The 20,883-nt window shown below is 39.7% G+C and overlaps 1 protein-coding gene across 2 annotated transcripts in view; it reads right to left on the minus strand.

The window, feature by feature from the left end:
• Positions 1 to 20,883, minus strand: part of pde4ba (phosphodiesterase 4B, cAMP-specific a) — a 337,302-nt gene that overhangs the window by 213,787 nt on the left and 102,632 nt on the right. For both annotated transcript variants that reach the window (XM_014123403.3, XM_045687797.2), the window contains exon 3: positions 13,142 to 13,368. In XM_014123403.3, the coding sequence (XP_013978878.1) occupies positions 13,142 to 13,368 (227 nt within the window). The remainder of the gene's footprint in view (positions 1 to 13,141; positions 13,369 to 20,883) is intronic.

A 20,883-nucleotide genomic window follows, 5' to 3' on the forward strand; every position in this document is an offset into this window, starting at 1 on the left:
GCTAACACTGCATCTCTTAATTAAACCAGGTCAACAGAATCTAGGCCCAGTATGTGTTCAGAACATCAACATACTATAACATCCTTCAGCTAAGTACCAGTCCTACTCCACTCACAATATACCAGTCTACCAGTCCTACTCCACTCACAATATACCAGTCTACCAGACTACCTGTCTACCAGTCCTACTCCACTCACAATATACCAGTCTACCAGACTACCAGTCTACCAGTCCTACCCCACTCACAATATACCAGTCTACCAGACTACCAGTCTACCAGTCCTACTCCACTCACAATATACCAGTCTACCAGACTACCAGTCTACCAGTCCTACTCTACTCACAATATACCAGTCTACCAGACTACCAATCTACCAGTCCTACTACACTCACAATATACCAGTCTACCAGACTACCAGTCTACCAGACTACCAGTCTACCAGTCCTACTCCACTAACAATATACCAGTCTACCAGACTACCAGTCTCCAGCCAGTCTAACAGTCTAACAGTCTACCAGTCAACCAGTCTACCAGTCCAACAATATAACAGTCTCAGTCTACCAGTATCACAGTCTAACAATATAACAGTCTACTAGTCTACCAGTCTCACAGTCTACCAGTCTCACAGTCTACCAGTCTCACAGTCTAACAATATAACAGTCTACCAGTCTAACAGTCTAACAGTCTCACAGTCTACCAGTCTACCAGTCTAACAATATAACAGTCTACAGTTTAACAGTCTAACAATATAACAGTCTACCAGTCTAACAATATAACAGTCTAACAATATAACAGTGTAATAATATAACAGTCTAACAATATAACAGTCTAACAATATAACAGTCTAACAATATAACAGTCTAACAATATAACAGTCTAACAATATAACAGTCTAACAATATAACAGTCTAATAATATAACAGTCTAACAATATAACAGTCTAACAATATAACAGTCTAATAATATAACAGTCTAACAGTCTAACAATATAACAGTCTAACAATATAACAGTCTAACAATATAACAGTCTAATAATATAACAGTCTAACAATATAACAGTCTAACAATATAACAGTCTAATAATATAACAGTCTAACAATATAACAGTCTAATAATATAACAGTCTAACAATATAACAGTCTAACAATATAACAGTCTAACAATATAACAGTCTAATAATATAACAGTCTAACAGTCTAACAATATAACAGTCTAACAATATAACAGTCTAACAATATAACAGTCTAACAATATAACAGTCTAACAATATAACAGTCTAACAGTCTAACAATATAACAGTCTAAAAATATAACAGTCTAACAATATAACAGTCTAACAATATAACAGTCTAATAATATAACAGTCTACAATATAACAGTCTAACAATATAACAGTCTAACAATATAACAGTCTAACAATATAACAGTGTAATAATATAACAGTGTAATAATATAACAGTCTAACAATATAACAGTCTAATAATATAACAGTCTAATAATATAACAGTCTAATAATATAACAGTCTAACAATATAACAGTCTAACAGTCTAACAATATAACAGTCTAATAATATAACAGTCTAATAATATAACAGTCTAATAATATAACAGTCTAACAATATAACAGTCTAATAATATAACAGTCTAACAATATAACAATATAACAGTCTAACAATATAACAGTCTAACAATATAACAGTCTAACAGTCTAACAATATAACAGTCTAACAGTCTAACAATATAACAGTGTAATAATATAACAGTCTAACAATAGAACAGTCTAACAATATAACAGTCTAACAATATAACAGTCTAACAATAGATGTGTCTAACAATATAACAGTCTAACAATATAACAGTCTAACAATAGATGTGTCTAACAATATAACAGTCTAACAGTCTAACAATATAACAGTCTAACAGTCTAACAGTCTAACAATATAACAGTCTAACAATATAACAGTCTAACAATATAACAGTCTAACAATATAACACTCTAATAATATAACAATATAACAGTCTAACAATATAACAGTCTAACAATATAACAGTCTAACAATATAACAGTCTAACAATATAACAGTCTAATAATATAACAGTCTAACAATATAACAGTCTAACAATATAACAGTCTAATAATATAACAGTCTAACAGTCTAACAATATAACAGTCTAACAATATAACAGTGTAACAATATAACAGTCTAACAATATAACAGTCTAACAATATAACAGTCTAACAATATAACAGTCTAACAATATAACAGTCTAACAATATAACAGTCTAACAATATAACAGTCTAACAATATAACAATATAACAGTGTAACAATATAACAGTCTAACAATATAACAGTCTAACAATATAACAGTCTAACAATATAACAGTCTAACAATATAACAGTCTAACAGTCTACCAATATAACAGTCTAATAATATAACAGTCTAATAATATAACAGTCTAACAATATAACAGTCTAATAATATAACAGTCTAACAGTCTAACAATATAACAGTCTAACAATATAACAGTGTAATAATATAACAGTCTAACAATATAACAGTCTAACAATATAACAGTCTAACAATATAACAGTCTAACAATATAACAGTCTAACAATATAACAGTCTAACAATATAACAATATAACAGTGTAACAATATAACAGTCTAACAATATAACAGTCTAACAATATAACAGTCTAACAATATAACAGTCTAACAATATAACAGTCTAACAATATAACAGTCTAACAGTCTAACAATATAACAGTCTAACAATATAACAGTCTAACAATATAACAGTCTAACAATATAACAGTCTAATAATATAACAGTCTACAATATAACAGTCTAACAATATAACAGTCTAAAAATATAACAGTCTAACAATATAACAGTCTAACAATATAACAGTCTAATAATATAACAGTCTACAATATAACAGTCTACAATATAACAGTCTAACAATATAACAGTCTAACAATATAACAGTCTAACAATATAACAGTCTAATAATATAACAGTGTAATAATATAACAGTCTAACATTATAACAGTCTAATAATATAACAGTCTAATAATATAACAGTCTAACAATATAACAGTCTAACAATATAACAGTCTAACAATAGATGTTTCTAACAATATAACAGTCTAACAGTCTAACAATATAACAATCTAACAATATAACAGTCTAACAATATAACAGTCTAATAATATAACAGTCTAACAATATAACAGTCTAATAATATAACAATATAACAGTCTAACAATATAACAGTCTAACAATATAACAGTCTAACAATATAACAGTCTAACAATATTACAATATAACAATATAACAGTCTAACAATATAACAGTCTAACAATATTACAATATAACAATATAACAGTCTAATAATATAACAGTCTAACAATATAACAGTCTAACAATATAACAGTCTAACAATATAACAGTCTAATAATATAACAGTCTAACAATATAAAATACTAATAATATAACATTCTAACAATATAACAATATAACAGTAACAATATAACAGTCGAATAATATAACAGTCTAACAATATAACATTCTAACAATATAACAGTCTAACAATATAACAGTCTAACAATATAACAATATAACAATATAACAATATAACAGTCTAATAATATAACAGTCTAACAATATAACAGTCTAACAATATAACAGTCTAACAATATTACAATATAATATAACAGTCTAACAATATAACAGTCTAACAATATAACAGTCTAACAATATAACAGTCTAACAATATAACAGTCTAACAATATAACAATATAACAGTCTAATAATATAACAGTCTAATAATATAACAGTCTAACAATATAACAATATAACAGTCTAACAATATAACAGTCTAACAATATAACAGTCTAACAATATAACAGTCTAACAATATAACAGTCTAACAATATAACAGTCTAACAATATAACAGTCTAACAATATAACAATATAACAGTCTAACAATATAACAGTCTAACAATATAACAGTCTAACAATATAACAGTCTAACAATATAACAATATAACAGTCTAACAATATAACAGTCTAACAATATAACAGTCTAACAATATAACAGTCTAACAATATAACAGTCTAATAATATAACAGTCTAACAATATAACAGTCTAACAATATAACAGTCTAATAATATAACAGTCTAACAATATAACAGTCTAACAATATAACAGTCTAACAGTCTAACAATATAACAGTCTAACAATATAACAGTCTAACAATATAACAGTCTAACAATATAACAGTCTAACAATATAAGAGTCTAACAATATAACAGTCTAATAATATAACAGTCTAACAATATAACAGTCTAACAATATAACAGTCTAACAATATAACAGTCTAATAATATAACAGTCTAACAATATAACAGTCTAACAATATAACAGTCTAATAATATAACAGTCTAACAATAGAGTCTACAATATACAGCAATATAACAGTCTAATAATATAACAGTCTAACAATATTACAATATAACAATATAACAGTCTAATAATATAACAGTCTAACAATATTACAATATAACAATATAACAGTCTAATAATATAACAGTCTAACAATATAACAGCCCCACTCAACATGCCTCAGATACCTCTTTTGCCCCACCTCCCACACATGCGGTGACCTCACCTAGCATAACTAGTGCATCCCTCAATGCAATCTCTCTCATCATCCCTCAATGCCTGGGCTTACCTCCACTGTACCCGAACCCTACCATACCCCTGTCTGTACATTATGCCCTGAATCTATTCTACCACGCCCAGAAATCTGCTCCTTTTATTCTCTGTCCCCAACGCACTAGACGACCAGTTTGCTAGCCTTTAGCCGTACCCTCATCCTACTCCTCCGCTGTTCCTCGGGAGATATAGAGGTTAACGCAGGCCCTGTGTGTCCCCAGGCGCTCTCATTTGTTGACTTCTCTAACCGTAAAAGCCTTGGTTTCATGCATGTTTACATCAGAAGCCTCCTCCCTAGGTTTGTTTTACTCACTGCTTTAGCACACTCCACCAACCCTGATGTCCTAGCCGTGTCTGAATCCTGGCTTAGGAAGGCCACCAAAAATGCTGAGATTTCCATCCCCAACTACAACATTTTCCAACATGATAGAACTGCCAAAGGGGGAGGAGTTACAATCTACTGCAGAGATAGCCTGCAGAGTTCTGTCATACTTTCCAGGTCTATGCCCAAACAGTTCGAGCTTCTAATTTTAAAACTGAATCTCTCCAGAAATAAGTCTCTCACTGTTGCCGCCTGTTATAGATCCCGCTCAACTCCCAGCTGTGCCCTGGACACCATATGTGAATTGATTGCCCCCCATCTATCTTCAGAGTTCGTTCTGTTAGGTGACCATAACTGGGATATGCTTAACACCCCGGCCGTCCTACAATCTAAACTAGATGCACTCAATCTCACATAAATCATCAAGGAACCCACCAGGTACAACGCTAAATCCGTAAACATGGGCACCCTCATAGATATTATCCTGACCAACTTGCCCTCCAAATACACCTCTGCTGTTTTCAACCAGGATCTCAGCGATCACTGCCTCATTGCCTGCGTCCGCTATGGGTCCACAGTCAAACGACCACCCCTCATCACTGTCAAATGCTCCCTAAAACACTTCTGCGTGCAGGCCTTTCTAATCAACCTGGCCCGGGTATCCTGAAAGGATATTGACCTCATCCCGTCAGTAGAGGATGCCTGGTCGTTCTTTAAAAGTAATTTCCTCACCATCTTAAAACCTCTTGAGGATACCCTAGGATAGGGGGCACCACAGCGCAAAAAATCGTTCCCATTTTCAACGGCCTACTAATCAAACTCAGAAGCTAGGGCATGCATATACTTATTATATATGGATAGAAAACACCCTAAAGTTTCTAAAACTGTTTGAATGGTGTCTGTGAGTATAACAGAACTCAAATGGCAGTCAAAACCCCGAGACCGATTGAAACAGGAAGTGGAATTCAGAATTGTGGACTCGACTTCTCATCTTTCCCTATAAATCACACCGTTAACCATGGTTCAGTGAGCACTTCCTATTGCTTCCACTAGATGTCGCCAGTCTTTTCACAGTGGTTTGAGCCTTATACAGTCGAAACTCAGTGAATGAGACGCGTTGGAAATTGGTCACAGGGGATGGGCCATCACCATTATGACGCCGGCGGCCATGTCTACCCCCACCTTTGGAAACGGTTTTAAAGGCAATGAAATCATCCCCCTCGAATCTTATTGGCTCTCTTGGTGTTACAGGCCCTGAAGATTAATGTTTTACAACGTTTGACATGTTTGAACGAACCTACAGGCGGGAGAATCTCATTTTATCCGGAACTTCAGCCCTGCGCTTGGAGAGAGCCATAGGACGCGCTACCAACAGCAGGCTAATGGAACGTGAAGTATGGACTTTTTGACTGAAAATACATCTGTTGTGGACCTGGGATGCTTTCTGATGAAGACAACTAAAGGTAGGCGATTATTGACAATATTATACAAGATGAGATGTGACATGCGATTGTTTCCAAGATGGCGCCGAGCTCTGTATATTAGCTCATTTTCTGAGTATCGCATCTCCTTTTATCGCAAAGTGTGATTACCCAGTAAAGTTAATTTAAAATCTGGTATGACAGGTGTTCTCAAGAGATATTCATCTATAAATGTTAGATTGACAATATAAATTTAAAAAATCGTTATCGGATAGTAATTTAGGGAATTGTAGCATTGTTTACCGGGACGCATTTGAGGGGAAATTATTTAGTCAACGTCAGACGCCGATGTAAAATGCTGTTTTTATATATAAATATGACCTTTATTGAACAAAAGAATGCATGCATTGTATAACATGATGTCCTAGGGGTGCCATCTGATGAAGTTTGTAAAAGGTTAGTGCTGCATTTAGCTGTTTTTTGATTATATGTGATGCAAGTGGTTGGTCGGAAAATGGCTATGAAGCTGCTTTTTACGATGGACTCATCTAACATAATGTAATGATTTGCTTTTCCTGTAAAACCTTTTTGAAATCGGACGACGTGGGTCGATTCAGGAGAGGTGTATCTATAAAAAAATGTATATATATAAAAAAAAAAAAATTGTAATTATGATTTTTTTTTAATGCTAATTGGCGATATGATTTTTCGCTGGATTTTGATCCCGCTGACGGGATGAGACGCTGGAGAGGATAAATAAGCATGTCCCTTTTAAAAAATGTGGAACTAAGAACAGATATAGCCCTTGGTTCACTCCAGACCTGACTGCCTTCGACCAGCACAAAAACATCCTGTGGCGTACTGCACTAGCATCAAATAGTCCCTGCGATATGCAACTTTTCAGGGAAGTCAGGAACCAATACACACAGTCAGTTAGGAAAGCAAAGGCTAGCTTTTTCAAACAGAAATTTGCATCCTGTAGCTCTAACTCCAAAACGTTCTGGGACACTGTAAAGTCCATGGAGGGTAAGAGCACCTCCTCCCAGCTGCCCACTGCACTGAAGCTAGGTAACACTGTCACCACCGATAAATCCACGATAACTGAGAATTTCAAGAAGGAATTTCTCTATGGCTGGCCATGCTTTCCTCCTGGCTACCCCAACCCTGGCCAACAGATCCGCACCCCCCACAGCAACTTTCCCAAGCCTCCCCAGCTTCTCCTTCACCCAAATCCAGATAGCAAATGTTCTGAAAGATCTGCAAAACCTGGACCCATACAAAACAGCTGGGCTAGACAATCTGGACCCTCTCTTTCTAAAATTATCCTCCGCCATTGTTGCAACCCCTATTACTGGTCTGTTCAACCTCTCTTTCGTATCGTCCGAGATTCCTTAAGCCTGGAAAGCTGCCGCGGTCATCCCCCTTTTCAAAGGGGGAGATACTCTAGACCCAAACTGTTACAGACCTATATCCATCCTGCCCTGCCTTTCTAAAGTCTTCGAAAGCCAAGTTAACAAACAGATCACTGATCATTTAGAATCCCACCATACCTTCTCCGCTGTGCAATCCGGTTTCTGAGCTGGTCACGGGTGCACCTCAGCCACGCTCAAGGTACTAAACGATATCATAACCGCCATCAATAAAAGACAGTACTGTGCAGCCGTCTTCATCGACCTGGCCAAGGCTTTCGACTCTGTCAATCACCACATTCTTATTAGCAGACTCAACAACCTTGGTTTCTCAAATGACTGCATTGCCTGGTTCACCAAGTACTTCTCAGATAGAGTTCAGTGTGTCAAATTGGAGGGCTTGTTGTCCGGACCTCTGGCAGTCTCTATGGGGTTACCACAGGGTTCAATTCTCGGGCCGACTCTTTTCTCTGTATATATATCAATGATGTTGCTCTTGCTGCGGGTGATTCCTTGACCCACCTCTATCGAGACAACACCATTCTGTATACTTCTGGCCCTTTTTTGAACACTGTGTTAACAAACGTCCAAATGAGCTTCAATGCAATACAACTCTCCTTCCATGGCCTTCAACTGCTCTTAAGCGCTAGGAAACTAAATGCATGCTCTTCAACCGATCGCTGCCCACACCCGCCGCCCGACTAGCATCACTACTCTGGACGGTCCTGACTTAGAATATGTGGACAACTACAAATACCTAGGTGTCTGGCTGGACTGTAAACTCTCCTTCCAGACTCATATTAAGCATCTCCAATACAAAATTAAATCTAGCATCGGCTTCCTATTTCGCAACAAAGCCTCCTTCACTTACACTGCCAAACATACCCTCGTAAAACTGACTATCCTACCGATCCTCCACTTCGGCGATGTAATTTACAAAATGGCCTCCAACACTCTACTCAGCAAATTGGATGCAGTCTATCACAGTGCCATCCGTTTTGTCACCAAAGCCCCTTATACCACCCACCACTGCGACCTGTATGCTCTCGTTGGCTGGCCCTCGCTACATATTCGTCGCCAGACCCACTGGCTCCAGGTCATCTATAAGTCTTTGCTAGATAAAGCTCCGCTAGATAAAGCTCCGCTCACTGGTCACCATAACAACACCCACCCGTTGCATGCGCTCCAGCAGGTATATCTCATTGATCATCCCCAAAGCCAACACCCACTTTGGCCGCCTTTCCTTCCAGTTCTCTACTGCCAATGACTGGAACAAATTGCAAAAATTGCTGAAGTTGGAGACTTATATCTCCCTCGCTAACTTTAAGCATCAGCTATCTGAGCAGCTTACTGATCGCTGCAGCTGTACACAGCCCATCGGTAAATAGCCCACCCAAGTACCTACCTCATCCCCATATTGTTTTTTCATTTACTTTTTTGCTCTTTTGCACACCAGTATTTCACATCATCATCTGCACATCTATCACTTCAGTGTTAATTTGCTAAATTGTAATTACTTCGCTACTATTGCCTATTTATTGCCTTACCTCCTTACTCCATTTGCACACACTGTATATAGATTTTTATATTGTGTTATTGACTGTACTTTTGTTTATCCTATGTGTAACTCTGTTGTTTTTTGTCACACTGCTTTGCTTTATGTTGGCCAGGTCGCAGTCGTAAATGAGAACTTGTTCTCAACTGGCCTACCTGGTTAAATAAAGGTGAGAATTGAAAAAAATATTTATAATTTAAATAACAGTCTGACAGTCTAACACACCAGCTATACTGGCTGGTTAACTGGTTTAGGTTTGATCAAGATATGCAAATCAATATTGTTAGTAGCCCTCATATTAAAACTCTGTGTGTGTGTGTGTGTGTGTGTGTGTGTGTGTGTGTGTGTGTGTGTGTGTGTGTGTGTGTGTGTGTGTGTGTATGCATCTATGTATGCATAAGAAGAGATATTCCACAGAAAGATGCTCGCTAACTCGTATGACCTTGTTCAATAGAGAATAAGTCTGACATCACAATAAACAGTACAGATGTAATTCACATTAACACCGCCCTCTTCTGGTAGAATGTGGGAAAGCATGCTTCGTATCCCAATCACACATTCAATAATGTTTATTCCAAATGAAAATCCTCAAAGTTTATTCAAATGATCTGAATAAAGCACATTCAACACTAAATACCAGGTCATATATGCCACGACCTGGTAATTTTCCAGGCAACATGCCAAATCAGCTGACTTTCAGTGTCCTCTTGTCTGAGTGGATAGGCCCACAACACCTTACTACAGGAGACAAGTTTACACAACAGCAAAGTACAGGAAACTCTAGCATACACTCTCTGGGTAGACTGGGCGCTAAACTACTCTCTGGGTAGACTGGGCGCTAAACTTCTCTCTGGGTAGACTGGGCACTAAACTACTCTCTGGGTAGACTGGGTGCTAAACTACTCTCTGGGTAGACTGGGTACTAAACTACTCTCTGGGTAGACTGGGTACTAAACTACTCTCTGGGTAGACTGGGTGCTAAACTACTCTCTGGGTAGACTGGGTACTAAACTACTCTCTGGGTAGACTGGGTGCTAAACTACTCTCTGGGTAGACTGGGTACTAAACTACTCTCTGGGTAGACTGGGTACTAAACTACTCTCTGGGTAGACTGGGTGCTAAACTACTCTCTGGGTAGACTGGGTGCTAAACTACTCTCTGGGTAGACTGGGTGCTAAACTACTCTCTGGGTAGACTGGGTGCTAAACTACTCTCTGGGTAGACTGGGTGCTAAACTACTCTCTGGGTAGACTGGGTGCTAAACTACTCTCTGGGTAGACTGGGTGCTAAACTACTCTCTGGGTAGACTGGGTGCTAAACTACTCTCTGGGTAGACTGGGCGCTAAACTACTCTCTGGGTAGACTGGGTGCTAAACTACTCTCTGGGTAGACTGGGTACTAAACTACTCTCTGGGTAGACTGGGTACTAAACTACTCTCTGGGTAGACTGGGTACTAAACTACTCTCTGGGTAGACTGGGTACTAAACTACTCTCTGGGTAGACTGGGCGCTAAACTACTCTCTGGGTAGACTGGGTACTAAACTACTCTCTGGGTAGACTGGGTACTAAACTACTCACTGGGTAGACTGGGTACTAAACTACTCTCTGGGTAGACTGGGTACTAAACTACTCTCTGGGTAGACTGGGTACTAAACTGTTCCTGAAATGTAGTGTGCTCTTTAGGAACCTCCTGTCTCAGTGTTCAAGCAGTAACCACCGTACCATGGAAACTTATCAAATAATACTGGGCAAACTGCTGTAGAGGAAGTTCAGTCTGACTCTGAGCTCATTGTTAGAGCTAGAAAACAGTAGATCCCACACCTGCTCCAGGGAAAGACTCAAGCATAGTGTGTGTCCACACACACCCTGCTTGCTTGCAAGGCTTGCAGGGGTGTGCACACACACACACACACACACACGACACAGACCACACATCCACGCACACAGGGACACACACAATGAACCAGAGCCTGGAGTCCAGGAGTGTCAAATCCAGATAAGAATTCAGTTAACGAGCTAATCAAAGCTAATTAAGTCAGCTGTGTGTGTGTGTGTGTGTACGTGTGTGTCCCTGTGATTGTGCTTGTGCATGTACACGTGTGTGTGGGCATCTCACTCTCAACTGCCAAGCACTCTCACTAACCCTTCTCTAACCCTTTGTAAGGGTGGTCATTGAGGTCTCTCTCTCTCAGCATGTGTCTCTCTCCTGCTCTCTCTCTCCCTCAGCTTGTCTCTCTCTCCCTCTCAATCAGCCAGTCTCTCTCTCCTGCTCTCTCTCTCTCTCTCTCTCATTCTCTCTCTCCTGCTCTGTCTCATAATTACATTTCAATTAAATCAAATTCAAGAGGCTTTATTGGCATCGGAAACATATGTTTACATTGCCAAAGCAAGTGAAATAGATAATAAACAAAAGTTCAATAAACAATTAAAAACTAACCTTAAACATTACACTCACAAAAGTTTCAAAAGAATAAAGACATTTCAAATGTCATATTATGTCTATATACAGTGCTGTAACGATGTGCAAATAAAGTACAAAAAGGAAAATAGATAAACATAAATGGTGTTTGTTCTTCACTGGTTGCCCTTTTCTTGTGGCAACAGGTCACAAATCTTGCTGCTGTGGTGGCACACTGTGATATTTCACCCAGTAGATATGGGAGTTTATCAAAATTGGATTTGTTTTCGAATTCTTTGTGGGTCTGTGTAATCTGAGGGAAATATGTGTCTCTTTGGTCATACATTTGGCAGGAGGTTAGTAAGTGCAGCTCAATTTCCACCTCATTTTGTGGGCAGTGTGCAGATAGCCTGTCTTCTTTTGAGAGCCAGGTCTGCCTTTGGCGGCCTTTCTCTATAGCAAGGCTATGCTCACTGAGTCTGTACATAGTCAAAGATTTCCTTAAGTTTGGGTCAGTCACAGTGGTCAGGTATTCTGCCAAAGTGTACTCTTTGTTTAGGGCCAAATAGCATTCTAGTTTGCTCAGTTTTTTTGTTAATTCTTTCCAATGTGTCAAGTAATTATCTTTTTGATTTCTCATGATTTGATTGTGTTGCTGTCCTGGGGCTCTCTCTCTCATTCTCTCTCTCTCTCTCTCCCTGCCTCTCTCTTTCTCTCTCCCTCTCTTTTTTCTCTCTGTCTCTCTCAGCAATGTTCCCTCTACAGATTATTCATCAGATACTGAACCAGCAGCTCCCACTGACTAATAATATATAGTGTACAACCATCAACGTCGGGATATTCACTCCAATCAGGCCTTATTGGCGTTGATAGGGCTATGATACCACATGGTAAATGGGCCAGAGAGAACCAACTGTAGGTATATGGGGTGGCAGGTAGCCTAGTGGTTAGAGCGTTGGGCTAGTAACCGAAAGGTTGCAAGATTGAATCCCCGAGTTGACAAGGTAAAAATCTGTTGTTCTGCCCCTGAACAAGGCAGTTCACCCACTGTTCATAGGCTGTCACTGAAAATTAGAATTTGTTCTTAACTGACTTGCCTAGTTAAATAAAGGTGAAAAAAATCAGTGGGTAAGAAATGGTGGCGATGGGAGTCATTGTATGAAATGGTACAGTTGGTCTCTCTGGGTTTTGAATGGATCTACATTATCACCATAGGAGTTTAGTTAGGAATATAATGGAAGAAAGTGGAGTGTGTGTGTGTGTGTGTGTGTGTGTGTGTGTGTGTGTGTGTGTGTGTGTGCGTGCTCACCACTCGGGGTCGACAGGTGTGATGTCGATACGGGGCGGGGCGCAGAAGGGGAGGAAGGTGGGTCGGACGACCCAGTCATCGTCAGGGGTCCGCGACCTCTCTGCCTGTCGCCACGACAACGGGGGCAGCTGCAGGTTGCCAGAGAACCGTCTGCGTCCCCGCCGTAGGTCGACACCAAGCGTACAGGAGTACTCACTAAGACCACAGTCTGGAGGCCCTTTACTGTCCTAGAGAGAGAAAAAGTACTTTTGATGAAGATGAGATTATATGTTGATTGATATGTCCAGCACACTTACATCTTTCAGATTGACTACTTTGGCCACTAAGGGGAACCAAAGGCCTCGTTTTCAACGGCAGCTGATTTCAGAAGATAGAACAGAGAGAAGCAGCCTGATGTTGAAGAACATCACTCTCTTGTTTTTGAGTTGATGAGAGATCCAACCACAGAAGCAAGCACCCCCCTTTTCCTCACTTGACTTGCTCCAAAACAAGATGTTCTCCAACTGGCATGTACCACTGAGCATGTCTAAGAGGGGGTTTCCCCTGAGTCCCTCTTGTTCCTCCCAGATGAATGGCCTTGCAGTTTTTCTCAATTGGTTTAGTACAAGGTAACATGGTCTCAATAGAATTAACACAACTGTCAAACTTTTATTTTGCAAGACTATTAGAATATTCAGATTTTGTCTCAAACAAACGAAACAAAACACATCCTTGCAAAAAATACTCGAAAACCTTCATAAAAGTTCAACCCTTAGGTGAGTAATCCTGTAGGTCACATGCAAACATCAGGTTCACTAAAAACTGCGAAGATGTATAGCTCAAGACAGTCATTTGAATAGATCGAATACATTGGTATTATAGAAATGAAAGGATCGATGACAATGTCACTGGTCACTAAAAGTTTGTCAGGCATTGGTTTTACTAGGTCTTCTTCGGTGACATACAGTACCAGTCAAAAGTGTGGACACATCTACTCATTCAAGGGTTTTTCTTTATTTTTTACTATTTTCTACAATGTAGAATAATAGTGAAGACATCAAAACTATGAAATAACACATGAAATCATGTAGTAACTAAAAAAGTGTTAAACAAATCAAAATATATTTTATACTTCAGATTTTTCAAAGTAGCCACAATTTGATGACAGCTATGCAAACTTTTGGTATTTTCTCAACCAGCTTCATGAGGTAGTCACCTGGAATGCATTTCAATTAACAGGTGTGCCTTGTTTAAAGTTAATTTATGGAATTTCTTTCCTTAATGCGTTTGAGACAATCAGTTGTGTTGTGACAAGGTAGAGGTGGTATACAGAAGATAGCCCTATTTGGTAAAAGACCAAGTCCATATTATGGCAAGAACACCTCAAATAAGCAAAGAGAAACGACAGTCCATTGTTACTTTAAGACATGAAGGTCAGTCAATCCGGAATATTTAAAGAACTTTTAACGTTTCTTCAAGTGCAGTCGCAAAAACCATCAAGCACAATGATGAAACTGGCTCTCATGAGGCCCGTCACAGGAATGGAAGACCCAGAGTTACCTCTGTTGCAGAGGATAAGTTCATTAGCGTTACCAGCCTCAGAAATTGCAGCCCAAATAAATGCTTCACAGAATTAAAGTAAAAGACACATCTCAACATCAACCTCTCCCATCTCCTCATTGGAAGTAGGTACCCACGTGCCATCTCCATTGGTTATACCCACGTGGGTGACTGAAAGACGAACGAGGTCGGTGGCGGTAATGCACCTAATTTATGAAAGTTGCCAATCGCAATGTAAAGTCAAGAGAAGAAAAGGCCTGGAAGGAGGAGAGATGACCAGAAAAGATTCGGTTGACCGTTTTATGTGAGGATTAGAGGACCTTGTGCATTTCAGGTAAAATAACAACTCAATGTTTATATCCCAGGCAAATTAGCTAGCAACAGCAAGCTAGCTAAATAGGACAAATTAGCTAGCAAGTGCAAGCTAGCAAGCTAAATTGGAATAAATGGCAAATGCTTTCCGACCTGTCCCCAAATTAATATAATTGGGTTGGAAACTTCAAGACTGTTGGACCAGCATTCCTCATGAAGGTGGTTGAGAGAAGAATTTGAAGAATCTCAAATATAAAATATATTTAGATTTGTTTAACACTTTTTTATTACTACATGATTCCATATGTGTTTTTTCATAGTTTTGATGTCTTCACTATTATTCTTCAATGTAGAAAATAGTAAAAATAAAGAAAAACCCTTGAATGAGTAGCTGTGTCCAAACTTTTGACTGGTACTGTATGTAAATCAACAGAAACATTCTCTATGAGAATTTCTCAGACAGTTGGAAACGCAGTGGCTGCTTTCTGAGCTATTTCCTTTGGTTTTTATCGCTGATCACTGATTAGCTGTGAGAGCTGTGAGTGAGAAAATGTTGATGGTTATTAGTATGAGAAAATGAGAATGTAAGAAGATATAAGAGGTGATATGAAATCAATTCCACTACAGTCAATGTAAGAAGATATAAGAGGTGATATGAAATCAACTCCACTCTACTACAGTCAATGTAAGAAGATAAGAGGTTTATACGCTGCACTCTTCAGTTAACTCTTCAGTCAGCAAGCTAACACAGCTTGTGCCCCAATTAGAGACAGATACCTGCATTTATATTGTGTGGCGGATTAATCAGAATTAGTTGGGTAACATAGATAATTAAGATGTTTTATTTGCATAATATGCTTATGTGAGATACTTGTCATATGTGAATGTCTCTGTTAAACCATGTGAAGGGATGGCGTGATTAATGGGGAACCAATTACTTGTCTCCACAATGTCTGTGCGCAAGTCACTCCCTCCTTTGGCATTGGGGGAAAGTGTATGGCAGTGTCTGGACCATTGTATGTCCCCTCTGATGTTGCACTTATCTTGGGATAGTGTATGACCTAGAGGCTCACTCCCCTCAGTGAGCTTGTCCAGGAGTGGAGTCAAGAGGGGGTTTACTTGAGATGGGAGTATCTAGAGTTGTCAATTGATTTATGCCATTGGATGAGATGGTGTTTCTGTTCTACACCATACCAGGGAGAGACGGTTCCAGTTTGGAGTAGGAGGACCAGACACTGGTCTATACAATGAAAACTGTTGACAGAGCAGTTGCTGTCTGCTATGTTTTATAGATATCTTTCATACAAAACTTAACCTTGTGACCCATTCTATGTATCTGTGGTTCGTCATGTACGTTGAGAGGGGTGTACTGTATCTTGGCTATAAAAGATCTTTTTACTTTTGTGTAATCACTTTTCAATGGTTCATTAGAGATAGCGCATCATTGAAAGTCAAAGTGGTTTTGCAAAAGCTCTTAATTATTAAAGATGGAGTTAAGTACAACTCTGACTGGTGTGTGAAGTTTGTAACTCTCCTCATTTGGTAATGGAGAAATTAGCCACCACAATTGATAATCCCGTCTTGGAATGCAGGTATGATGCTGTTTCACTGATATACCTGTGTTATTCTGATATGCAGTGCATTCGGAAAGTATTCAGACCCCTTGACTTTTTTACATTTTACAGCCTTATTCTAAAAGGTATTAAACCAATGTTTTTCCTCATCAATCTACACACAAAACCCAATAACAACAAAGCAAAAATAGGTTTTTAGAAATGTGTGCAAACCTATTTAAAATAAAAAACAGAAATACCTTATTTACAATGTGAAAGAAAGATAATAGCACATTTTCCAAATGAAAAAAATATGTATTGATTGCGCATGTCTTCACACCCCAGAGTTAATACTTGATGGAAGCACCTTTGGCAGCCATTACAGCTGTAAATCATTTTTATACAATTCTACCAACTTTGTACAACTCTTACAGTGCATTCCATTCGGAAAGGATTCAGACCCCTTGACTTGTTCTGAATTTTGTTACAGCCCTATTCTAAAATGGATTAAATTGCTTTTTTCTCTCATCAATCTACACACAATACCCCATAATGACAAAGAAAAAACACGTCATTATTACATTTACATAAGTATTCAGACCCTTTACTCAGTACTTTGTTGAAGCACCTTTGGCAGCGAATACAGCCTTGACTCTTCTTGGGTATGACACTACAAGCTTGGCACTTTCTCCCATTCTTCTCTGCAGATCCTCTCAAGCTTTGTCAGGTTGGATGGGGAGTGTCGATGGACAGCTATTTTCAGGTCTCTCCAGAGATGTTTGATCGGGTTCTTGTTCTGGCTCTATCTGGGCCACTCAAGGGCATTCAGAGACCTGTCCCAAAGTCACTCCTGCATTGTCTTGGCTGTGTGCTTAGGGTCGTTGTCCTGTTGGAAGGTGAACCTTCGCCCCAGTCTGTGGTCCTGAAAGCTCTGGAGCAGGTTTTCATCAAGGATCTCGCTGTACTTTGCTCCATTCATCTTTCCCTTGATCCTGACTAGTCTCTCTGTCCCTGCCGCTGAAAAACATCCCCATAGCATGATGTTGCCACCATCATGCTTCACCGTAGGGATGGTATTGGCCAGGTGATGAGAGGTGCCTGATTTCCTCCAGACGTGACGCTTGGCATTCAGGCCAAAGAGTTCAATCTTGGTTTCACCAGATCAGATAATCTTGTTTCTCATGGTCAGAGTCCTTTCGTTGACTTTTGGCAAACTGCAAGCGGGCTGTCATGTGCCTTTTACTGAGAAGTGGCTTCCGTCTGGCCACTGTACCATAAAGACCTGATTGGTGGAGTGCTGCAGAAATGGTTCTCCTTCTGGAAGGTTCTCCCATCTCCACAGGGGAACTCTAGAGCTCTGTCAGAGTGACCATCGGGTTCTTGGTCACCTCCCTGACCAAGGCCCTTCTCCCCCGATTGCTCAGTTTGGCCGGGTGACAAGCTCTAGGAAGAGTCCAAACTTCCTCCATTCTTGGGGACCTTCACTGCTGCAGAAATATTATGGTACCCTTCCCCAGATATGTACCTCGACACAATCCCGTCTCAGAGCTCTACGGACAATTTCTTCGACCTCATGGCTTGGTTTTTGCTCTGACATGCAATGTCAACTGTGGGTCCTTATATAGACAGGTGTGCCTTTCCAAATCATGTCCAATCAATTGAAATGACCACAGGTGTACTCCAATGAAGTTGTAGAAACATCTCAAGGATGATCAAAGATCAACAGGATGCACCTGAGCTGAATTTCGAGTAGCAAATGGTCTGAATACTTATGTAAATCAAAGAAGGTATTTTTCATTTTTAATACACTTGCAAAAATGTCTAAAAACCTGATTCACTTCGTCATTATGGGGTATTGTGTGTAGATTGATGAGGATAAAAAATTAAATAAAAATTTGAATAAGGTTGTAACGTAACAAAATGTGGAAAAAGTGAAAGGGTCTGAATACTTTCCGAATGCACTGTAAATGTAAGGGATAAACACTGACGATTTGTACATTATCTGAAAATAATGGACGACTTAGTACTGCCCAAGTTTATTAGTTCCAGATAATGTACAGAGTGGAGGCATTTATCCCACTTAAACCACAGTTGCCAAAGAAAAGAAGCAAACATTTACAGGTAAAAATGATGTTTTTACATTGAGATTTTAATTTTGATAAGTAAATTCATACTATTTCATACTTCCACTAAACCTGGTTGATTCTCGCAATGTCTTGTCTTGCATGCCTTGCAAATTCACCAAGTAGCCCAAAGTTTGCCTCTTCCTCTCTGGTTTTATTTGAATTACACCTTTCCCAGTCCTTTATAGCCTATCGGCTATAACACGGATAGCTGCACGGTGATTTTGATTAAGTGGGTTAGGGATTTTTCTTAGCGTTAACAATCCCAACTTTGTTTAAACCTTTTAGTGTTTAAATGTTCACACACCTAGTGGGAAGCATTGGAGTCAACATGGGCCAGCATCCCTGTGGAACACTTTCGACACATTATGGAGTCCATGCCCTGACGAATTGAGGCTGTTCTGAGGGCAAAAGGGGGTACAACTCCGTGTTATACTGATATATACCTGTGCTAGTGCATCTAGGGCTGTGTTATACTGATATATACCTGTGCTAGTGCATCTAGGGCTGTGTTATACTGATATACCTGTGCTAGGTATAACCATGGACTGCGAGGACAATTGGGACAAATCCAGCTGCATGAAGCCCCAGTGCCCCTGGAAGTTTCCCCCGTGTGGCGACGGAAGATGCATCCCCCTCACCTGGAATTGTGATGGAGACGCTGACTGTGAGGACAGGTCTGATGAGGCCAACACCTGGAAGTGTGATGGAGACGCTGACTGTGAGGACAGGTCTGATGAGGCCAACACCTGGAAGTGTGATGGAGACGCTGACTGTGAGGACAGGTCTGATGAGGCCAACACATGGAAGTGTGATGTCAATGTAACGAGTGCGCTGAGTGTCAGGAAGCAAGTTCAGGGAGTGACTGTCTTAATAAATAAAATAAACAATGAACACGTAACACAAACAATGCACCAACATGAAAACAGAGTCAATAACACCTGAGGAAAGAACCAAGGGGAGTGACAGATATAGGGAAGATAATCAAGGAGGTGATGGAGTCCAGGTGAGTGTCATGAGGTGCAGGTGCGCGAGACGATGGTGACAGGTGTGCGGGATAATCAGCAGCCTGATGACCTATAGGCCGGAGACGGAGTATACGTGATAGTTAATGCATGTGTGCTGTGTTATACACATAAGCAATCATGCCCAAGAAATGTGAAATATGTATACTGTATAGCGAGGCATACTTTTTGAATTCTTCTGTTCCCCTGTAATCAGGGATTGAGACCTGGGTGTTTGTTTCTCCTCAGATACACCAGCCAGCTCAGTCAGCCTTGTGAATGGGACCAGCTCCTGCTCTGGAATAGTGGAGGAGAATGAGCGGCAGTATTTAGTCATGGCTGGGGCATGAAAGATGCAAAGATGTTGTGTAGAGAGCTGGGCTGTGGGAATGCTGTAGATACACGTTACAATTCTCCATTTGGAGAGAGATGCAAGGAAAAGGGGTTTATTTGTAACGTTAAGCAGTTTAGTTGTTCAGACATTGAGTCTACTCTCAAGGAGTGTCGAGTCAGCTCTGCCGAGTTTGGTTCTTTTGGTTACAATACCATTGACATTGTGGTCTGTTCAGACTCCTTGAGGCTCGTGGATGGAGCTGGTCTCTGCTCTGGGAGACTGGAGGTGAAATCCAATCAGTGCTGGCCCTCAGTGTGTAAAGTTGACTTTGACTGGCAGGATGCAGAGGTAGTCTGTCGGGAGCTTGGCTGTGGGGCTCCTGCAGCGCTACAGCAGGGGCTCTATGGAGAAGGTGAGGTTCCAACCTGGGCTGAAGAGTTCCAATGTAAAGGCAATGAGTCCCTTCTCCTGCACTGTAACACTTCAGCCAGAGAAGAGCAGACCTGCCTCCCTGGTAACGCTGTTGGACTGAACTGCTCAGAGCCTGATGATCTGAGGCTGGTGGGAGGAGGCAGTCACTGTGTAGGTAGACTGGAAGAGTACAAGATAGGAGAGTGGGAAAATTTGAGACATTTGGTTATCCATGAAGGAAGCAGCTGTAGTATGTTCACAGCTAGGGTGTGGCTCCGCTTATTCAATTGTAAATTAGCCTGAAGATACATCTGATTTAAAGATGGCTGTAAACCCAGTTACCTGCGTTGGCTCAGAGTCCGCACTCAGGGAGTGTGTTACATGGTCTTTGGTTGCAATATATACAGCAGATCTCCTGCTCCAGCTTAATATCTCTCTCAATGTCTCAATGGGAGGGGTCTCCAGG

The sequence above is a fragment of the Salmo salar genome, chromosome 10 (genome assembly GCF_965601325.2).
Source record: "Salmo salar chromosome 10, fSalSal1, whole genome shotgun sequence".
NCBI classification, from domain to species: Eukaryota; Metazoa; Chordata; class Actinopteri; order Salmoniformes; family Salmonidae; genus Salmo; species Salmo salar.